Raw genomic sequence first — 15,043 nt, forward strand, 5'->3', positions numbered from 1 at the left:
TCCCGGCCCGTGGCGGGCAGCGCCCGCAGAGCCCCCTGCGGCGGGAACCTGGCGGTGAGCAGCGGCCTGAGCGCGCCCTGCGCGCCCGGCCCGTGCGCGCCCTCGGGACAGAGCTGCGGCAGCAGCCGCCTGGTGCGGTTTGCGTAGCGCCTCCCGCCGTGTGAATACACCGCTCCGCGAGCGGCCGTCCCGGCCTGCCGCGGCGGCCCCGGGGCTCCGAAAGGCGCTGGGTGTGAGGCGGAAGGGCTTCGGGAACCGGCCGCCCTGACGCTGCTGCTTCTCTTCTTGCCTCTCCCCGCTTCGTCTCCTCGTTTCTTCCAGGGAGGCCGGGCTCCTCGCGCGCATGTCTGGCAGCTCACCCCAACCGCAAGAGTCTAAATGACTGGTTTCCTCGCAGCCCTGGGCAAAGATCCAGTCCTGTCTCGGGCTGCTCTGGGGGCTTGGACGCGTGTGGTTTCTAAGGGACACATGGGCCCCAGGGCCCCTCGGTATGGACGCGCTGCCGTGCGCTGCGCGCCCCCTGCCTTCTAAACCCTCTGAGGTTGCGGCTCTGAGGAATCACTTTCCGCAGCTGCCTGGGCTCCCTTTCTCTCGCTTGGTCCCCACGTTTCCAGTAGAGGTCATGGCTCATATATAAGAAGCTCTGGTCATACGTTTGTGCTTACACATGTGGCCATCCGGCCCAGTTTTCACCCGGGTCGGGGGCAACAGAGGTGTTCTCAGCCAAAAAAGGATGGGCCGGCAGCCCAAAAAATTCAGACACACAGAAGCATGAGGAGGAGCTAGAAAGGAGGTGAGAAGGGCAACAGGGAGGAGCCTTAATCAGGAGGGGAAGGGCCGGGCTCCCCCGACACCCGGGATGGGGACCTCATCACTTGTGGCTGCTGGGACACTGGTGGTCCACTTCCTCCACTCCCCAGTGCACCCCCACCTCAGCATATGAAAACTCCTGGCCATGGGATCAAATACACAGAAACCAACACTCCCTAGGCAGCCCCCCACCCCACACACACACCACCACCATCACCCCTGGGGGGCCCAGACACAGAGACCCCCCCACCTCCTCCCCAGCACCAATCATATGTGCTGCTGTCCATCAGAGATGGATATTCCCAAGCATAGACCACAAAAACACTCCACATGCTCACAGACACACAGACCCCACATCAGAGACCCTGACACAGATGCCCCCACCAAGCACACACTTAACACATAGATGCCACCCCCCCACCCCCCCGCCAGAGATCCAGAATACACAGCCCATCCCTCAGCCCACAGACCCAGGCCCAGAGCTCTGTAGCAGAGATGTAGACTCTGGGAACCCCCCACCCTACCCCCTCCCACCGCCATCACCCCCACCACCCCCCAGACAGCCCCCTCCAGGGCCCCAGGGCCTGGCAGACCAGCACCAGGAAGGGCTCAGGGCAGCTGGTCTCCCAGTTGGCTGGTCCGCCTGAAACTGGGACCTGGGCAGCTGAAAGTTTGTGGTCTTCTCACCGCAGAGGAATGTACTCTGGCAGCACAGGGCATGGGGGGCGGGGTACAAACAGCGTTCCCACCCCCTCAGCAGGAGAGGACTCCAGTGCCCACTTCCTGGCAGGGCCAGAACTTCCCTGGGGCGTTTCTGGGCTTCTTCAGGAGAGGAGTTGGGATTGGCCCCAGCCCTGGGAGGAGGCCAAGGCCTCACACTGTGTCAGAGCCAAGTTCTTTAGAGCAGCACCCCCATCTCACCAATGTGCTTTCCCAGTCTCCCGCACAAAGCCTTCCCAGCTATCAGGGCAGACCTTGTGCTCTCCAGGTCCCTTCCCTCCCCACCCCCTTCCCATCCAACCTAATGAAGCCAGGATACCAGGTGCCGGGCATGGAGCTCACCCAGGCCTTGCAAAGAGGCTGCTTTATTGGAAGCTATTCTGACATCACTTTTCAGACTGCCTTGCAGTCTTGGGACCAGGGATGGGAGTCTTCCTGTAGGGGAGGGAGTATGGGTCTCCTCACGCCCAGGGCTCAGTTGCGGGCACTCCTGCGGGTAGCAGATGTGGTCCTGATGGAATAGGCCTTGAGGACCCCGGGCCCTCCGCTGCTCGAGAAGCTCAAGGCATTGCTGCCCATGGTTCCCCCGAAGGCCAGCCCGCTACCAGAGCCGCCAGTGGAATTCACTACAGCTGGGCGAGAAGGGGGAGGGCTCCGTCAGCATGAGGCCCCATCCCTTCACTCCACCCCATCCACCTGCCGTAGCTGCCCATCTCCCTACCCCCCCACCTCCCCTTCCCACCGCCCCACCATGGGCCAGCCCAGGAGCCTCGCACAGTGGTGGGGGCTGCTCCACAGGTGCCCCCTGCCCTGCCCTGCCCTCTTGCACAGCTTCCCTGGCCCATTGAGCCTGACTGGATGGGAGCTCCAGGGCACCTGATGAAAGGGAAGGAAACTCCTGGTCCCCACAAGGCGGGCCCTCAAGCCAATGTGGCACCCTATAGACCCAGCCCAGTCTGGACAGCACAGGGGCTGGGCCGCAGCCACGGACTTACAGATGTTCACGGCTCCCACTCCATCTCCAGCCAACCTGGGGGCAGAGGAGAGACCTGTGAGAGCAGCTCTTTCCTCGGTGCTGGAGGATGCATCCCCAGGCACCCCTCCGTCCAGGCCCCAAGCAGGATTGCTGTTCCTCCCTCTGTCCCCATACTTCCAGGCTTCCTTCAGCCTGGTTGCAAAAATGAGTGAGGAGGAGTGGAGGGGGGTGGAATTTGGCCCTCCTACTTACGAGTTACATGACCTTGGGCAATGTCCCAGAGCCTCCATTTCCTCATCTACAAATGAGGCCTAACTCAGCACCAACCTCACAGAGTCATTTGTGAGGGTTAAATAACATGATTTACCTAACACCCTGGGCACACAGGATTCGGTAAACGGTAGCTGCTCTTATTATTTCTGTAGACGGCTGCCTCCCCGAACCAGATCAGAAAATCCTCAAACTGGGCTGTAGCGTATTGATTCCTGTATCCCCGGCCCCTAGCATGGGGTCCGGCACATAGTAATTACTTAATATGTGTTGAAATAATTAATGCATTGTTGACAGAGTGAACACGGCTCTCACCGGGACTGGGGAGGGAGGGGAGGGAGGGGAGTGGCTTTAAGCAGCCTGTGGGGCTGAAACAGGTCTTGCACTGGAAATTAAAAATCCATCGAGACAGCTGGGTGTGTTTGTTTTGTGACTCACAGCCCCATTGTCACCAAGCCCTTGGCCTTGGGGATGAGTTTACTCTGCAGGGGGGAGGGGAGACCTCACTTTGGTGGAGGGAGTAGGGGGAGCCCAGCCGGCCACAGCAGCCCCAAGTCCAGAAAGGGGGCGGAGCAAAGGCCAAAGGAAAGAGCTGGGTATGCTAGGAAGCTTCCAGGCCCCTAGTTCAAATAGCCCCTGCAAGTGCTAGGAGTTGCTGGCAGTTGTGGGTGGGGAGGGAAGCCAGGTTGCAATGAGGCAGCCATTCCATGTAAGAATTTCTGGTACACTGACTAAAGAACTCAGCAGGAAGGGACCTGAATGTCTAAGGCTCTAGTTCTTTGTGTAATTTTTCTTTTCTTATCCCAAATAAGTATTTGCTTTTGTGCCTAATTTCATATTTGTAACTTTGCATTCTTAAAAGACCCCCCAATTGCATGAGTTTCTAAGACCACAAATCCTAGACCTGCCCCTGGGAAAGGCTGAGGGGTAAAGGGATAAAAACAAGGTGTCCATCCCCATGTCCCTGAAGGAGTGGAGAGAGGACAGTCTCCTCTCAGAGAACGAGGATCTGAGCCCCAGTGACAGCAACCCGGACTGAGATTAGACTTTCAGAGGGAATGTCTCGCTTGCTGTGTGACCTTGGGCACACCACTTACCATCCCTGAGCTTCAGCCCCCTCATCTGCCCATGGGAGGAAGTAGATCAGGCCCCACTCTAAGGGTCCTTCAGCTCTGATTCTATGAGGAAAAGAGGATGTGTGTTCCCAAGAAAGTGGGGCCCCTGGACCCATGGTGGAGGAGGGCACAGAGAGGGGCATCTTGGTGGGGACAGCTGGGCTCTGGGGCTGCCCTGTGCCCCAGATCAGCTGCTCTCTCTTCCCAGAGGCCTCTGGTGTTCAATTCCTCTTCCCACAAAAACTGGGTGCCAACCCAGGCAGGGGACAGGTCAACTGCAGGGGCAGAGACCTTTCCTTCTCCTTCCCTGACTCATATCCTGCCGCCCCGTTTCTTTTCTCCTTCCCCCAGCATCCAGGCACTCGGACTCCAGCGCTCCCTCGTTCCCCAGTTCCCTCCTCTCCACTCCACTCATCCTCTGCATTCTCTCCCCAGCCCCTCAGGAATAATGCTCAGAAGAGAAAAAGATCTCTGTAAACTCAGCATTTTACAAATGCAGGTGACTGATCTCGGAATGCTTCCTTTGCAGATCTGCAGATCTCTACCCATCTATAAGCTCCCTGAGGGCAGAAACGTGTCTTACATATCACATATCTCTGTGTTGGGTTCCAACAAGCCAAGCCATGATGAGTCCTCCTTCCAAGCCTTTGTCCACTGTTTCCTCTCACTGTCTCCCAACCCTAACTTTCCCCCAAGGCACAACTTGAAAGCCTTATCTGTTGACTGATTGAATCAACCAACCCATCAAGGTGAGAATGAAGACCCAACTCCATGGACATAGGTTCCACATCTTTCATGAAGAATTTCCTGTAAGATGAACCCAGCCCAGCCTCCTCTCCAACTGCAGGTGAGTATGCAAATATCTCTGGGGACAGTGGGAAATTAACCTCCTCCACCACATTCAGGCAATACCAGGTGACTTAGCACTCAACTATGTAGTGAGAAGCAGCCTGGCGTCATGGAAGATGCTTGGATCAGGAATCAGCAGGGCTCGACTGCACACTGGCCCTGCCCTCTCAATTAATAAAACTGAATCACAGTGTCCCCTCTGTAAGCTAGGGAATCAGCAGTACCTGACCTGCTTACCTGAATGTGCTCTGAGGATCAAGTAAGATGACCCTGCTTATGGCCACACACATGAAGGGGCTGTTATTCCTTCAACTTTCCCACTGGGCTTTATGCCACATGGTCTCTCCTTCCAAAAGGTCATCTCATCAAGGACAAAGAAGCAAGCATCAGCGGTACCCTCCCTGCACTTCCCACCCCCCGGCCCCTGCAGAAGAGGGTACACAGGACATGCTGTAGATGGATGAATGTCAAGCCCCAGGCCCCACTGAGCCCCAGAAGGATCTCCTTCCCGGCCTCCGTGTCCTCACCGGCTCTCCTCGCCCTCCAGCAGCTTGCGGTAGGTGGCGATCTCGATGTCCAGGGCCAGCTTGACGTTCATGAGCTCCTGGTACTTCCGGAGCTGCGCGGCCATGTCCTGCTTGGCCTTCTGCAGGGCGGCCTCCAGCTCCCCCTGCTTGGCGCGTGCGTCCTTGAGCGCCACCTCCCCACGCTCCTCGGCCTCGGCAATGGCAGCCTCCAACTTGGCCCGCTGTGGGAGTAGTGGAGCTGTGAGTTGGGGACAGGCCTCACCAGTCGCTGCCTTCCTGCCTCCCCACCCTGCAGGGAGCACCTGGGCCACTTGTTTACAGTGGCTGCACTGGCACCAGCCTGCTCCCCACACACCAGGGAATCCCAAGGGTTAAAAACATGGGTTTTCATGCCCAATGCTTAGGTTCCCATTCAGGCTCTACCACTTACTAGCTCTGTCACCTTGGACCAATCAACCCTTCTAAAGGAGACTCCAAAAGTCTCCTCTTTTCTGAAATAGCAATAATCACAGTGTCTACCTCATAGGGATACTGCACGGGTTAAATGAGGTAATACACAAGTCCTTGGCACAGGATCTAGCATACAGTAAGTGCTTAATAAATGCCATTATGATCACTCATTAATAAATGCTATTATGATTTACAAATGCCCAGCCCCCCTTCCCCAGCTGGAGGAGCTCCAGGGCCAAAGGATCCTAGTTGAGTCCCCAAATTTCAGGCAGCTGAAAAGTACCAAAGCCACCTTCAAAACAGGAGCCAGTTTGGAACAGGCCCAGAACAGGGGGACTTGTAGCAGAGAGACGCTACTTAGAACTCTCAGACCCAAAATGCATGATCAACGGCCCGCCTGGGCTGGGTTGGAGTGGTCAGATTCACGATGGACCTGAGCAGCAGCTGCCACTTCCTGCCCAGCCTTAGCATCCCTCCGCTTGTGGCTCATCCCCCACCACCAGGAGCCTATCTAGTCCTGAGCCTCCTCTCGTTCAGCTCAGAGGGCAGCCATCCCCATCCCCTTCTTCCTTCTTCATCCCCAGTGCTCCTCCTCCCTCCTTCTCACTGACCCTTCTCTGCCCTCGGGTGCTCTCCCTTCAGCTCACGCACTCTGCCTGCCTCTCTTCCCAGCCCATCCAGTCCTCCCCAGGAGGCCCTCTGATGCTCTCTACCCCTTCCCCATCAGTGCCCTTCTCGTCACACTGGTGCCCCCTTGGCCAGGGCCATCTCACTGCTTCTGGGCCCCTTGATGGTGGTAGACACCCCAACTCTGGGGCCTGGCTCTGCCCTGCTGTGTGAGAGGAGAACCAGATGTGGCAGAAGCTGCAGGGTTTGGGAAACTACCATTCATTATTCCGTGCCTCCCCTCCCGGCCTGGAAGCTGGCTTGCTTCACCCATGATTCATGGCCCTGCATCTGTGCCAGGAGGTGGCCTCCGACCTTATGTAAACAGGCCTGCAGGGCACCAAGGGGAGGACATTTCTGGTAAATCATCTCCACATCACATCCCTGCAGCTCATCTGGAAATTAGCTCTGTGAATCTGCTACACTAGTCACCTTCCCTCCCTCCCCACTGCAGACACCTGCTCAGGCTTAGCTGCCCGGTCCACACCCGTGCTTGGCCAGGACTTGGGGGACCCTTCCCTCGTTAACGCCCCCCACATCAGCTTCACAGCACATCCTCCCATCGTCTCTCATCTGAGACCTGTGCCTGTATCATGCCCCAGGTGCTGGGAAGGGAGGAGCAGCAAACCAGACAGACAGGGTCCCTGCTCTCAAGGCATTTTTTTGTATTCCAGTGGAGGTGGGGACAGTCAGCAACTTAATTAATAAGTCAGAAAATTTCAGATAGTGATAGGTGCTTCAGGGAACTTTAGACAGACAGCTGGAAGAGTGACTGAGTGGCTGAGGAAGCCATCTCTGGGAAGGGGTCTTTTGTCCTAAACCCCAGGGATGTACAGAGCTGGGAGAACCACATTCCAGGTGGAGGGAACACCACGTGCAAAGGCCCTGAAGCATGCACATGTTCGGCAAATGCAAGACACAGAAAGCAGGCTGGTGTGGCCGGAGCACAGCGACAGGGGGAGTGGTGGGGAGTGAGGTCAGGGGATGGGATGGGGCCTTGTGAGCCATAGTGAGGGTTTCTGCTGGCCTCTGCACCCCCTCCACTCCCCACGGAGTGTGAGTGCCCAGGTACAGCATACCGCACCCAGAGCAAGGAGAGTGCTCAGTACCAATATGGTAACAAATGGTGGTTCTTCTCTGGCCGGCCAGCCCAAAGCTCCCTCCATAGGCTCCACGCCCAACTAGGACTCCTCTCCTCCCTTCAGCCTGAGCCAGGACCTGGCCAAGAACATTCCATCCTGGAGATCACACAAGTGGAGAGACTTGAGCTGCACCAGCCTCAGCCCCGGGGGGTGGGGGCAGGGCCTACGCCTTTGCTCCCAGCCTCCTGCTTTCGTTCTCAGCTGGCTACCCTTCACACGCCCCAAGAAAGAAGGAAGAACAAGGAAGAGGGCTCGTCCCCACCTGGTTCTTGATGTTGTCGATCTCAGCCTGCAGCCTCTGGATGGCCCGGTTCATCTCTGCAATCTCGTTCCGGGTGTTCCGGAGGTCGTCCCCGTGCTTCCCAGCCTGGGCCTGGAGGGTCTCAAACTGGAGGGGCCACACAGAAGAGGGGGCAATGATTATACGTGACTCTTCCCTCTCCCCATCCAAGGAAGGCCCAAGGTTCTGCGTGATAAGCCCTCCTGGGCCCCCAGTGCCGCACACCTTGGTCTGGTACCAGGCCTCGGCCTCGGCCCGGCTGCGGTTGGCGATCTCCTCGTACTGGGCCTTGACCTCAGCGATGATGCTGTCCAGGTCCAGAGAGCGGTTGTTGTCCATGGAGAGGACTACGGACGTGTCCGAGGTCTGGGACTGCAGCTCTGCCAACTCCTGTAGGGACCAGGCAGAACGTCAGGACTCGGGGCCCGACCCATCCCTGTTCCCACACCCACTCTGGGGTCCTCCACATGCTGGGGAAAGAAAACGGGAGAAGAGGCCGGAGTGGGCTTGAGTTTGAGTCACCAGGCAGGGAGGAGCACAGACCCAGCACCTGCCAAACATTTCTGCCCATCCCTGACTCCCCAAAGAGCCCATTAGCAACTTCTCAAATAAAAGAGTCTAGTGGGGCCACAGCAGATCAAGAAGTGACAGAGTGTGGGGACCTGTGAGGGCTCCTGGCTATGAGGGGCTCTTGGGGCATGAGCTCTGTTGCAAAGGGGATCAGCAGGGAGTGGGCAAGATAAGTCATATTCCACCCTACAGTGGAACACTCTGCAGCCTTGGAAACCAATGATACAGCTGTATTTATGGACAGGGAAATATACCCATGGTATACTGTTACATGAAAAAAAGCATGATTCTATTTTTATTAAAATATATATTTCTATATCTCTTTGTGTATATGTGCACAGAAAAAGTCTCAAAAAGTAGATATCAAGATGACAAGAGCGGGTATAGGTGACCTGTTTTCAACTTTATGCTTAATTTTCTGGATTTTTTGCAATAAGTATATATTTCATAATGAGAGGAAAATAATTATTTATATATATATACACACACACATGTACATATACAGACATGTATATATACCATGTGATAGACATGTGAAGACCTGCAGTGAGATTAGAAGAGCCAGAAGTCACCCTCAAGGATCCAGCCCCTGAAATTCACACATGTGGAAATTCGCTCTGAGGGGCTCACGGAGGCTGGATGTTCCGGCAAAGACACTAATTAGCCTCACGTGTAGTCATATCCCAGAGCAGCCCTGCCAGATGATTGGCTACCCTATCTTCTGCCTCTGGCCAGAGACTCACACTGGTGAGAGCAGAGAGGTTTTTAAATCCCTGGGAAGGGCACAGAGCTGGAAGCCCAGGGCAGGGCCAGGCGGAGAGGGGGAGGATGAGGCCAGGAGGGGCAGACAGAGTGGCCGGCTAGTGGGCGGCCATCCACCCAGTCCCTCTGAGTGTAAACTCTCGGGCACTCCAGTCTCTCCTGACTTGGACTCCTGTGCCCGCCGCACCCAGCCCACCTTTGAACTCTGTCACAGCCTAGGATCCCTCAACATCCTCCTGGTTCCTTTCAGCCCCTCCCAGTCCCCTTCTTGGCAAATGGTCATCCCATGTCTCTGGAAGGTGATCCTGACTAACCCCATCCTGCTCTGCTGCCCCCAGCTCCTCCCGAACTCCCTGCCCATCATGGATTCCTGAGTCCGGAAAAGATAAAGAGCAGGATAAATGTCCCCCCACACACTCAACACACACCCCAACTGGCCCAGTGCAGGGGCTAGACCAGATGGCCCCCTGGTTAGGACATGTAGGACATGACATGTCTCCCTCCCCCAAGATCTTACCGTCTCATTGAGGATCTTCGAGAATTTGATCTCGTCATTCAGGGCATCCACCTTGGCCTCCAACTCCACCTTGTTCATGTAGGCGGCGTCCACGTCCTAGGGGGTGGTGGCGAGAAGCGGGAGAGGGACACCGTGTCCTCAGTACACGGAACATTTAGCAGGGGTGGGAACAAGCCAGCACTATCCACCCCACAGGGCCAAACACCACTGCGCTACCAAGAAACACAGTTTCTCCAGGCTGCCTGGCCTGCCCACAGCAGGAAGTTTCCTCCACTGGACCCTCCCAAGTTGCGTGGTGGGCATCATGTCCATGCTTCCCAGGACTGGAGCCAAGAGCAGCCCGAAGCCCCAAACCTAGCATTTTCCCAGTTCCTAAAGGCTTTGGTGGTTTGGACACATCCCTGGCTCTGCCACCTACTAGCTCTGTGACCTTGAACAGATCACTTCAACACTGTGAGCTTCAACTTCTCATCAGTCAAACAGGGGAGCATAAAACCACTCAGACTCCAGGACACCACTCCCAGAGACGGGACATCTCAAGCCTAAATGTTTAATTCTGAGGCAGGTGGTCACAGCTAACAATGCAGGTCCGGATGATGCCTGGGCCCCGTCTAGCCACACTTTCCTGTGGGCAGAGCCACTTTTACTCATCCCTGAATCTCCAAGGGTCCAGCACTCAGGGTAGGTTGTGTTCATGTGGATGGGCCCGGAACACTGAGCTGCTCTAGTGAGTGTGTGCTGAATCAGAATCTTAAATCAAGCCCTTCTAAGGTATTCCTAAGGCCTTCCAACCTCGGCTTGCACATCTCCAGGGACGGGGAGCTCACTCTGCCTCAAGGCAGCCCATCCCATTCATTCAGCAAATCTTGCAGGCCTGCCACGTGCCACCCTGGTCTGTAATGAAATGTCCTGACTGTGATGGAGCACTGCGTTATTCGGGGTTGAAATCTCCTTTTCTAACCTCCATTCTTTGCTCTTAATTCTATCCCCTCCAGGCCCAGAAACAAGTCTAGTGACTCACCAGACACACACACAAATACACACACACACACGTGCACACACAAACACACGCACACAAGACAGACCCTGCTATAAGGTTTCCAGGTCTCTCCTTCTCCAAGCCCATCACTCCCTTCTTGTAGTCCCCAGGCCAGACCTTGGCTGCTCCGGTGGGAGAGCCATGTGGTCCCCTGTCCCATGTGTTTTCAGATAACGCCCCCCCCCCACCCCACCCCACCTGTCTGCCCCCTCACCTTTTTCAGCACCACGAACTCATTCTCAGCAGCCGTGCGACGGTTAATTTCATCTTCATACCTGCAGCAGAGGAGGGTGGCATTGGTGCAGCTCGGCCTCCATCCCCTCTCCCGTCCAGGTGTTAAAATCTGCCCTGCATCACCTTCACCCCCTCCTTAATGACACACCTGAAACAGGTGTCAGCTACGAAACCAAATGTCCCTGTCTTTTCCATGTAGCTATTCCCAAGGCTTGGAGTCTTGGCATGGGATGGGGGTGGGGGAGCAGGGAACATGTGTGAATTAAAGAGCAAAGGCTGTGTATACTGGTAAAAAGAAAGCAAATAATAGTAGCCATGCTTATGGACCGCTTCGTGTGGGGCCTGCCCTGTATGTGCTTCCCATGCATTGGCTCATTTCATCCTCACGACAATCCTGTAACAACGGTACTGTGATTAGCAGGGAAGGGAATGGAGGCACAGAGAGGCAGGGTGATCTGTCCAGTCACCAGGCTGCTAAGTGGCAAAGCCCAGATGTGAACCTTGGCAGTCTGACTCGGGTCCGTGCCTTAACCACTACCTAATCTCACCCCCCGAGGGTGATGAAAGGGCCTGAAGGGAGGACCCTTGTGGAGTCATGAAGGGGGATGACAAAGTTCTTGAAGAACCAGGCCCCAACTGGGTGGCCTAGCCCCTACTCCCACAGCGCCGCCCATCCCTCTGTCTCCCAAGGAGCCAGTTCCACCCGGAGGAGGACGCAGGGCACAGAGCAAGAGAGCACCTGGGCCTCACCCAGTATTTATTTGGGGACTTTTTAAAAAAGGTGTTGGAAAGAGGTGCCTGACCTCTTTCCAGTCGGGAAAGAGGTGCCCAGAAAGAGCAGTGCCCAAGAGCTGCTGGACAGCCGCAGGGGCCACGCGGGGCGACCACAGTGGGGAGCAGGATGCTCTGGGCAGACCCCCTCCCAGAGCCCAGACTCCCAAAGTCCCACTCCCTCAGGTCCTACAGAATAGTTATGGAAATATCCTCATGGGTCCACCCCTGCCTGGCTGTGCCACTGGGCCCAGAGCGTGCGCAGATGGGAGCTCTCTGGGCAGCTGCACCCAGGGCCCCTCCTTGTGTCGCTTCCAGCCCCAGAGCTCAGCCTGGCTCCACAGAAAAGTGCTCTGCGGGCTCCGGGGTGGGGGAGTGTGTGTGCACATATATGCAAGCCAAGTGCGCAGAACAACAGGGGCTCGCTGGTGGCGCCAGGCCTTCCCTGCCCTGCACCTGTCTGCCTCCACCTGCTCGGATTCATCCTGTTGACTGTCGCCCTAGGGAACTAGGGGGTAGGCACGCTCCACAGACGCCTTCTTTCTACCTCCAGTCAGAGCCAGTGTCCCTGAGCTCGGGCTTAGTCATGCACCCCCAGGCGGAGCACAGAACTCACTCACTAGCCCCGTGTGTCCACCGGGCAGGGACACCAGGGTGCGGCCAGCCCAAGCCTCAGGCTTTGGTTTCCATTCAATGAGAAAAGAGCTCAGCGGGCACCTCAAAGGCCTGTCCTCAAAACCCCAGCCCTCCCGGCTGGCACCCCCGCCCCTCCTCACAGCCTCCTTTCCAGGTCCTGCCCTGACCAGACCCGCCCCTCAGCCTCCCCAGCCCCTCCCAGGGCTCACAGTGACCCTTCTCTCTCCTTGCTTCTCCGGTCCCAAGTCAGCTCCCCGACTCCTCCTGGGAGTCAAGGGCCCCAAATTCAAGTCCCAGCTCTCCTAGTGGTCTGCTGTGTGATCTCCATCAGGTCCCTGAACCTCTCTGGTCTCTAATTCCTCCTCTGAACAGAATGGAGTTGTCCTATAGCATAGTCTGTGAGGGTCATTCAAGTTCCGGAGCACGTGTGTGGTAGGACACCTTCTGCCCCACCCTCTCCTGGGACAGGCACCCAAAGGGGACAGTGCAGGTCAGGGCTGGGCGGAGATAGTCCACGGGCAGGAAGTCCAGAGAAAAGACCAGAATGACTTAAAAACAGCCCCCAGAACAAAGTAGGGGGAGGGAGAGACAGGGAATGTGTTAGGACCTTCCCTTCAGGGAGTTATTGTACGGAGCAGCCGCACCCTCTGACCCCTAAGAGGGGACTTGCAGAGGGCTGGTTGAGGAGAGGCATGTGGGCCCAGGACACGGATCCCCGCGGGGGGCACTGCGGGACAGTACTTATTCTTGAAGTCTTCCACCAGGTCCTGCACACCCCGCAGCTCCACCTCCAGGCGGCCCCCGTCCATCTGCAGCCCCTCGAGCTGCCTCCGCAGGCCAGCAATCTGGGCCTCAAAGATGCCCGGGAGGCAGCTGCCCTTGGCCGACTTCTGCTCCTGCAGCAGCGCCCACTTGGTCTCCAGCAGCTTGTTCTGCTGCTCCAGGAACCGCACCTAGAAGGGAAATGGAAGAGGAGACGGTGTCATCCACAGCGGGGTTGGGAGGGTCTCTAGCCACCCAGCAGAGCCCACGCTCCCACTGGCTGTTCTCCCCCAGCCTGTGGCCCTCTCCTCCAGGAAGCCCACCCTGGACAAGCCTCTCCTCCAGGACTCTGTCTCAAGTGTCTTAGAGTGTGACCCAGGGGTCAGGTCGGCCTGCTCCACCGATGTGTGCGGTGCTCGTGCCAGGGCCTCCTCCCTCCTGTGCTCCCCATCCATCACAGGTGACCACCCCACTCCCTCTCTGAAGGGCTGCCCCCACCTGTCAGTGTCCTAGGCCTCACTCGGCCCCTCCCTTCAGGCTGGGACCTCATCTCGTCCTCCCTCAGTATCCTCTCTCCCCTTTCCTCCAATGGGCCTCTGGACAGGGCACTAGAACCAAGGCCATGCAAAATGAGCACCTAGTCTGTGCTCAGCCCTGGGCCCCAAAGGCCCCCATGGAGCACCCAGTACGACTGGGGTGGGAAGCCAGCCTCCTCAGAACCAGCAACTCAGGGCAGCGGGACTTGGGGGCCGCAGATGGTGAGAGAGAGGAGCTCCACAGCAGGGGGGAGCCTGGGCAGGAAGGGCTTCAGAAGAGCCTGGAGTATAGTCAGGGCCTGCACGGTGAAGGAGAGGGGGATGTGGGGCCAGGAAGCAGAGAGGGACTGGAAGGCAGGGGAGGGGAAGCCTGGTCTACACTCCAGGGAGGAGGCACTGGCCAGAGAGGCCCCACTGGGCTAGCCCTTAGTTCCAGGCATAATCTCACCCCTACCACCAAAGAGAGACTGGAGAACCACGTAGGTGTGGTGGTGTGGTCGTGGGGGGAGCCCCCCTCCACCTCCCTCCAGCCCTTTACTTCCATCATCTGCAGAATCTGAGGGGGAGGGGCGTCTCCTCAGCTAGGAAGCGCATGTCACCCCTACCGCATCTCTGACTCCAGCAGCCCCCTCTCACAGAAAGGTGCCCAGAGAGAGAACTCCTGGCCTGGCCTCTGGAGTGCCAACTCGATACCGGCAACAAAACCGGCCCAAGAACCGCAGCCGCCTCGCAGACACAGCCAGGGCAGCCAGCCGGACAGCCCCAGGCACACATTCTGGGAGGCAAAATCCCAGCGATTGGGCAGCTTGCTGGAAGAGAGGGCTTGGAGACTGCGGGGGACAAAAGAGCCACAGGGTTCAGGGGGAGGGGGAAGGTCCCCGATATTGGCAGAAAGAGAGCCCGCACCAGTCCTCCCAGCGCCCGACCCGCGTGCAGCCAGGGCTGGGGTGGCTGCTGTGGCCTGGGGCGTGGCTCGGCAAGGCGCTGGCCGGCTCACCTTGTCGATGAAGGAGGCGAACTTGTTGTTGAGGGTCTTGATCTGCTCGTGCTCCTCTTGGCGCACCTGCTGGATGGAGGGGTCGATGTCCACCCGCAGCGGGGCCAGCAGGCTCTGATTGATGGTGACCTCGCGGATGCCGGCGCCCCCCGGGCCCGGGTAGGCGGAGCGCACGGCCACGCGCGGCCGCGAGGCGCCCAGGCCGTAGAGGCTGATGCTGCCGAAGCCGCCGGGGCGCACGGAGCTCAGGCGCACCTGTGCGCCGCGCCCCGGGAAGGCGGCGGAGCGCGAGCTGAAGGCCTGGGAGCTGAAGTGGAGGGACATGCTGGCTGGACAGGGCTGGACGTGGCGGCGGGCGACAGGGGGCCGAACTCGCTGACCTCCGGGAGACTCGGCCGCTTTTATCCGCTAGGC

General features: G+C 57.7%; 1 protein-coding gene across 2 annotated transcripts; it reads right to left on the reverse strand.

Annotated features, from left to right (window-relative positions):
• Window positions 1–1,862: 1,862 nt before the first annotated feature.
• KRT7 (keratin 7) lies at window positions 1,863–15,043 on the reverse strand. Of its 2 annotated transcripts, XM_004429063.3 has the most exons (9): window positions 14,630–15,032; window positions 13,076–13,287; window positions 10,908–10,968; window positions 9,655–9,750; window positions 8,031–8,195; window positions 7,788–7,913; window positions 5,268–5,488; window positions 2,526–2,560; window positions 1,863–2,162 (listed from the first exon to the last, which is right to left on the reverse strand). In XM_004429063.3, exons 1-9 carry the CDS (start codon window positions 14,951–14,953, stop codon window positions 2,005–2,007), a joined length of 1,398 nt encoding a protein of 465 aa, XP_004429120.2. In that variant the 5' UTR covers window positions 14,954–15,032; the 3' UTR covers window positions 1,863–2,004. The 2 variants fall into 2 exon arrangements, with proteins under 2 accessions (XP_004429120.2, XP_087298482.1); XM_087442356.1 differs by lacking the exons at window positions 1,863–2,162; window positions 2,526–2,560 and adding an exon at window positions 3,785–3,954 and having other exon boundaries at window positions 14,630–15,043.

This window comes from Ceratotherium simum, chromosome 17, assembly GCF_057802395.1.
Source record: "Ceratotherium simum simum isolate JZ-2026a chromosome 17, ASM5780239v1, whole genome shotgun sequence".
NCBI classification, from domain to species: Eukaryota; Metazoa; Chordata; class Mammalia; order Perissodactyla; family Rhinocerotidae; genus Ceratotherium; species Ceratotherium simum.

Excerpts from the sequence above, each read along its gene's own strand:
- KRT7 (XM_004429063.3), bottom strand. The coding sequence starts at position 14,953 with ATGTCCCTCCACTTCAGCTCCCAGGCCTTCAGCTCGCGCTCCGCCGCC. Across the intron at positions 13,288-14,629 it reads TCGCCTCCTTCATCGACAAG|GTGCGGTTCCTGGAGCAGCA; the intron begins GTGAGCCGGCCA and ends TTTCCCTTCTAG. Across the intron at positions 2,163-2,525 it reads AGTGGGAGCCGTGAACATCT|CTGTAGTGAATTCCACTGGC; the intron begins GTAAGTCCGTGG and ends CTTCTCGCCCAG.